Raw genomic sequence first — 7,502 nt, 5'->3', positions numbered from 1 at the left:
AAAATGCCCAAAATCGATAGTAGAAGGTAGAAGATGAGATGATTTTGGCTGAACCCTAAGGGTTCCTTTTATAGGCCAGCCGCAATGTCACAACGCTAGGGAGAGTGTTGCAATGCTCGGCTTCGCCGCGCATGTTGAGTGGTTCGCATCAAACTTCACAGCGTGCAACGTTGATGCTTCTATGTTACAACGTCAGACTTCAACGTTGGAGTGCGTTGCAACACTAGCATTCTTGAGTCTTCGAAGCATTGCAATGCTTGGGGGTAGCATTGCAACATTGCTCTGCGTCCAGACATTCTTCCCTTTTTTGGTCACTTGATCGATTTAGCTTCTAATTTTGTCATTTTAGCGTCTTTAAGTCTCGAACGCTTGATCCAACCTCTTATACGCTCGAGTCCTACAAAATAAGCAATTAAACCAAATTAAGTAGCTAAACAACCCTGAGTTAAGTAGAGAAAATAGCACATTTCAAGTGCTATCATGGAGAAAGAAACATTTGCCTCTCCATTATTTCTTTGTGCTTTCATTAAAGACTAAAAAATTTGTAGCTCGTTAAGAAGGGTGGTGAGGTTATAGTCAATTTTTTTCATAACAAAATTGCCATGGAATTGCATAAAGCTATCTGACAACGATTGCATGATAAAGCTCACTCAACTGGGCTCATTTATGAGACTTTCATTCATCTCAGTGGTATTGAAATGGTTCATCATGTTAAAGACATATTCCCTAACAGATGATCCTTCAGCCATCTGCGCACTGAAAAAGAACATAAGAACATCATGCATGGCTTGTGAGGAAGGTTTTCGAAACATGTCACACAATGATTTCATGATCTGGAATGCAGTGATCATGGTCTCATGCTTTTTTACCAGGATCTCAGATAAGCCTGCCAACATATAGACCTTTTCCTTATCATTGGCTTTGGTCCACTTCTCATTAGCATCACGAACACTTCGTGACGTGTTGTGCCTAGGGGTTGGAGGAAATTTCTCCATGAGAACGAATTTGAGGTCACCCACTACCAAAACTGTATTCATTGTAGTTTTCAAAGTTATATAGTTTTCTCTAGTTAATTTTTCGGCGTCAAGCAAAGTAATGATTAAGCTAGACATGCTGATACAAAAACAAATTACTTATATTCGACACTTGTGCAAAAAATTCATTTTTCATTTTAATCCAATCAGTTTAGCAAAAATTAATGAACCCCAATATCATTGAAGTGAGACACTCTCAATCAAATATTATCCCAGAATAACTTCTTATTCATATAATATTTAATTATCATTCATTTTGTCAATAAATCATTATATGCCTTAATGCTTTATCGTAAGTATAACCCTTCATTTTCAACCTCATAACCCCGCTCCAACCAATCTGCCCCAGGGAAGAAGAACATAATTGGTGCTTATCTATTTCTGGAGTTTGTAATGCCCTTCCCCTATACAAATACCTTCTTAAGGGAGGGTGCGCCAAAGGCACCACGAGGCCGAGCATGAATGAAACATTACAAACTAACGAAGGAGACCGCAAGATATGTTGTCACACATCCTTCTCCCACTTACTGTAAACACTTTCTCCATTCACCTTGATATTGACTCATGTAATTACCTTCCTAAGGAAGTATCCACCTAGAGTACCACGAGGCCGAGCGTGAATCTCATTTTGTGAACTCTTTAGGATTATGTGGGTGGAAAAATGACATATCATATATTTTTTTTCTCCCACTAAATGTTTTACCTTTTGGGTTTATTAACTTAGACTAAAAAAAGCTAAATTATTTTAACCAAGTCCTTGTTAAATTTCCTCAATATAACACTTATATTGAATCATTTAATAATATGTGTTTTTGTTCATTAAACCCTTTTAGTGAAAATAATCACTTATTTCATGCTTATAAAATATTTTCCCAATTCACTGTCCAGGTCCGTTCCCAGGTAGAGGTGTTTCGTTTCCGTCAGTTTAAAAAGCTTAACCTAGACAGAACATTCCTTAGACAAAGGTCCCTTATGGGAAATTATTTATAAATTTAATATTTTAACCAAGTTCATTTGATCATATTAAAACAAATTAAAAGATTAACCTATTTCGAATCTCACTAGAAATACATTTAACATAAGTCTAGGTGTATCAATTTCAAAACATTTAAAAAAAAAAATTGAACTTATATTTACATGCAACTCTTGATTATCGATTTAATCTAATTCATTTAACTTATGACCTTATTAAATAATGAATTTTTCAAAATTCTTTTTCATTTGCGTTATGACGACCTTGATTAAATATAACGTATATATTAATCTAAGTAACGTCATGCTCAATGAAAAGTTCATTTTTCATCAAATTATAACGCTTATAATTATCATACATGAAAAAATAAACATACATATTAATTTCTCTACATCATACATTATTAAATTTATGATGCATGAATATGCTTACTCAAAACATGCATTCAAATAATAAAACAATTATATTATACTGCATGAGTGTGCTTATATTAATTATGTAACCATATAACATTTATATGATGCATGATCATGTTTATCTTAAGGTGGGATTTTAAAACTATATGACATACATTACACAACATATAAAACACACAGTTAATTGATACATCGCATTCATTTAAAACTGTATAAAAGCTATGATAGACCAAATATTGGTACCCTAATCTTAAAAAAATTAAAATTACAAAGGAAAGCTGTCATCCTTGCGTTGGAAGAGACTCTTGCGATCAGCTATCTACCAGGTACCTTCCATGATGTACAAACTGAGACGGACAAGGAATTTTCGCTGAACTCCATGCATCACAGACGATGTGCTTGACGTATGTTGCCTCACTCGATGCATGGGTTTCGGGTATTGCATGCGTTGGCCAATGAAGCTCAACGCATGGTCATCGTTCCTTCGCATGCGACTGTGAGCATTGCATCCATTGCGCCTAAGTCCCTTCACTACATAGGCATCGACTCGCCGAATGGGTATGTTACCTGTCGCATGGGTTTGCGTTCAGCCTTCAAGCTCATTTGCTTTGAAAGAAAATCACCCCATCACATGGAATGCATCCCGTCACAAGTAATCATCTCATGGTAAGATACCAGATGCCACGAGACAAAAATAAAATCCTCTATTTTTCCCTGAAAAACTAGGCTTCGAACTACTTTGTTTGTGACCCCGATTGACCCAAAAATACAGACTCGATTGCAAAAAATGCAAACAATAGGTCCTTACTGTTGGGGTTGATGCCCTAAAGTCTCGTGTCCTATAGTTTGTAAACAATATGTACGAATGCTTGTGTTGTTAATATATGATATTTACATCACATCTTGTATTTTGCTTAGTTACATGTTTTATTTGCTTTACCACAAACCAATAAACATAAAATCCTTGGTTATCTGTATGTGACTCAAGCATGTATGTGGTGACATACAAGTGGATCATGTCTTGAGTGATAAGCAAAATGGTCTGTAGTATATGGATATAAGAGGGAAACCTTATCCTGGTAACGCTATGGATGCGGCCCGCTTTGTGGAATGGTCACAAGTGTTGTGACTTGTCACAGATGATCTGATCCTAATCATTCCAGTTGGGGACATGTGAGTGGGGGCGTCCTATACAAAGAGTTTGTATAAAACCTGACCACAAAGTGTTAACGTCTCGTTATATAACACCGTTCATGACATAGACTTCATTTCACTAGGATGACCATAGGTAACATGACCTCAATCCTGAGTGAGTTGGGAACTCCTGTCATTGAGGGCGGTCCTTTGATTTGTATGGGTGCGAGTGGCCAGATCACCGATTCAAACCTACCATTTTGGAAATTCATCTTATTTGGGAGCTGGGTACTCAGCTACACAAGATGAAATTCACTCCTTCCCCGAGGCAGAGGTAAGTAGATAGATAGCTCCCTTAAAAATTGATTCCAGGGCCTGAACGATATGGCACCACATACCTTTTCTAGGCTCGAGAGGTGTTCACATATAGTTGGACTATGTTGTATTGTTCATTAGAGGAATCAGTGGTACTTAAGGAGTGAGATGTAACTATAGAGGCATAACAGTATTTTGGCCCAGCTGTACTTACGACCATCTGTGAAGGGTCATCGTACTCATGATTGGTTATATCCGATGGACACAGAAATATATCTGTAGCAAGAAGATTTAAGTTGTTAGTCTTTAGTGGAATGTCTGACAGTTAACGGATGGTGGATCTCGTGACTAAAGAGTTTAGTCAGCTATTCACGGATTGTTGGAGCTTCGAGCCACAGGTCCATTAGGTCCCCTGGGTAGCTTGGATAAAGTCGAGAACCAGTATTTAGGTTAATTTGAAAAGTTCAAATTGACAAGAGGAAGTTCGATTATATATGATATAATTGTACTGGTTAATTATATATGATATAATTGACTAAATGTATGAGATACATTATTTTAGAGGAAATTAGATATAAATATAATTTATATCAAGTAGAGGAGAAAATACTATAGTAGATACGTGATATCAAACTATAGGGTAAAAATATAATATGATTATATGTATTAATTAATTAATTGATTAATTATATGATAGTTAATCCAAATTTCACGTTCGGACGTGGGTTGGTGGGGAGCGTCAGTTAATATAACCGATGAATTAAAATGAAAAAGGTTTTCATTTTGATCGTCAGTCGTTAGATCGCTTGAAGAGAATTCGGAAACGTGCGTTGGTGAAAGTAAACGATCGCATGAGAGCCTATACGATAGCGCTTTGCGTCTAGACGATTGTCTACCTCATGCCTAAACGATCGCACACTGTTTCCTACATGATCGCATAGCTTCTCTAAACGATCGTATATAGTGCCATTTTTACTAAACGATCGTGTACCTTTTCCTAAACGATCGTTCAATAAATCCTACACAATCGTGTAACTCCTTCTAAACGATAAGCATTTCTGCTATGTGATAGCGGCTTTTTCCCTCCCACTTGTTTATCGCCTACACGATTCGTGTTTCCTCCTTTCTCTACCAAATTCACCAAAGACCATCCTTTGGGTTTTCACTCTGAGAATACCCGGGGCTCTTTAATGGTAGTCTCGTCCCCGCCACATTTGTGTTCGCGGTCGTTCGTGCTGCTGTTGTTGACGCTGCTGCTGGGCGCGTTGGTAGATCGCGTGGAGGTTTCCGCTGCGTTGGAGTTTCGAAGTGTGAAGAACGTTTTCAACTGGTATGAAACTCTCTCCCTTATGATTTTATCTTGTTCTTAGCATGCCGATAATTAGTACTTGTTTTCATAACTGTATATTGAATGTATATATTCGTATTTCGGCTACTGTGAGATCGGAGCGATCTGAACACGCTCATGGAACTCTTTAGATATAAGATCCTTCAACATGGATCAAATCAACATAAAATTTTACAATCTATGGTGCCAACAAATGAAATTATCTATGAAGCAAACCTCATACATTTTCAAGAAAAATGCAGAAAACTAACCCACCTAATGAATTGATTTTTTGTTTAAAAAGAAAAAATAAAATTGTAAGAAAAACTGTCTCTGATACTAATTGAAGGAATCGAATTCCACAGAAGCGTGTGAACGCCTTGCATTTAGACATTCGATTTTTATGGAAACAAAAATAGTAAAATAAAACATGCATTTATAGGATAAACATTCAAACAAAACTATAAGCATGCTAGAAAAGAAGAAAAATAGAAGAAATCAAAACTCGGATTTATTGATTCTTCTTGCTTTCCTCTTCCACCGTTATTAATGATATGGAACTTCTCTAATGAAGAAGGATACCACCAACAAAGTTACCTTGCTATTTTCTAGGATTCCAAAGAACTTGGAAGAATGGTCTCCAAGAACTTTTGAGGAGGAAAATAGTAGAGAATTTTTGGAGAGATGTTAGAGAGAAGTTAGAGAGAAGGTGGAGGCTTGGAGACTTTTTTTTTTTTTTTTTGTTATCCAAAAACCCTTTGCCGTAAATGGGCTATAAGGATATATTTATATTGAGAAGGGTTAACCTCTTTTCCAAGTATTTTTCTATTTAATATACATTTAATTAATTATCATAAATATCATATATTTATATTAACCTCCAATCTCCATTATATCTTAATCATTTAATTAATCATTAATTAATCAATTAAATCATATTTAATATCGAGTTAATTAACATATAAATATCACATATTTATATGTATAGATCTCTTTATGAATTCGATTCATATAAATCTAATATTTGAATCTTATTCAAATATATCTCCTTTACATAATTTGAATTATAGATCATATCTATAATTAACCATTATATATTAATCTCATTAATATAAAATCCCCCTCATTTGATTTGAACAATTTAAATCATTCCTCATTACTATCCTTTAGTGAGCTAGCAAGGGGATCTTATGGACCTACAGATTAGAAGCTCAAATGATATGAGATTAATTGACTAAACTTTTTTAATCCAATTCATCAATATTCATTAACTACCGATCACATCACTAAAGACCGATAGCCGCACTCTTCGCACTATAGATATGTTTATGTGTCCATGGATATAACCAATCAACAGAGCGATGATCCTTTACAAATGCTCATAACTACAGCTAGGTCAAATATTGTTTTACCTTTACCGTTACATCTAACTCCTTAAGTACCATCGATTCCTCTAATGAACAAACAATTTATAGTCCAACTATAAACTAACACCTCTCGGGCCAGTGAGAGGTTGGGGCCTCATTGTTTAAGACATGGATCTAACTATTAAGGGAGCAATTTATCTACTTTTCCAATGAATGAGAATGAGTGAATTCCATCTTCTGTAGTTGTGTTCCCAGCTTCCTAATCAGAAAAATCCTTAAAATGGTAGGCTTATTGAGTCCGTTATCATGGCCACTCTCACCCATACAGATCAAAGGACTATCGTCATAAACAGGAGTTCACAACTCATTCATGATTAAGGTCAAATCTCCTATGGTCATCCTAGTGAAATATTAGTTTCTTCAAGTAACAGTGTTATAAAGAAAAACTAATTATTTTGTGGTCCGGTCTATGTATAAACTCCTATATACAAGATACCTCCACTCACATGTCTTTAAATGAAAAATATGGTTCATATTATTTGTAACAATTATATCTCATGTAATAATTAGAAAGTGGGTCGTATGTGCAGTGTTACCAAGATAAGGCACCCAACTTTCTGTTGGCATCGATGCCCTAAATCTCGTAGGGTCCTGTAATTTGTAAACACCTACATGAACAAACCATTTTTAATGTAATAATATTAGATACTTTATTCACCAAATTTTTTGAAATATGAGATATTTTAGTTGCATTGACCACAAACCAATAAACTAAGATCCCTGGTTGTCGTTGAATCTTAAGCATGTATGTGAAGACATACAAGTGGATCGTGCTTTAAGTGATAACCTAAAAATGGTATGTCGTTGATTTTTAATGGTCTGTAGTATATTGATAAAGGAGAAAAACCTTATCCTGCTGAGCTACAAGTGTGGCCT

At 35.5% G+C, this 7,502-nt stretch overlaps 1 protein-coding gene across 1 annotated transcript; it reads right to left on the bottom strand.

Moving 5' to 3' along the window:
* Window positions 1-650: 650 nt before the first annotated feature.
* Window positions 651-1,037, bottom strand: LOC150038656 (uncharacterized). Its single transcript, XM_090314049.1, has one exon. The coding sequence runs from the start codon at window positions 1,035-1,037 to the stop codon at window positions 651-653; it is 387 nt and encodes a 128-aa protein (XP_090170175.1).
* Between the last annotated feature and the right edge of the window lie 6,465 nt (window positions 1,038-7,502).

Source organism: Benincasa hispida, chromosome 1, assembly GCF_027475165.1.
Source record: "Benincasa hispida cultivar pf3 chromosome 1, pf3_genome.v1.1, whole genome shotgun sequence".
NCBI lineage: Eukaryota > Viridiplantae > Streptophyta > Magnoliopsida > Cucurbitales > Cucurbitaceae > Benincasa > Benincasa hispida.
The sequence above is the reverse complement of the archived record's forward strand: the minus strand, read 5'-3'. Positions and strand labels throughout refer to the sequence as shown.

Bases quoted from the DNA above. Each gene is read 5' to 3' on its own strand.
- LOC150038656 (XM_090314049.1), bottom strand. From the start codon at position 1,037: ATGAATACAGTTTTGGTAGTGGGTGACCTCAAATTCGTTCTCATGGAG.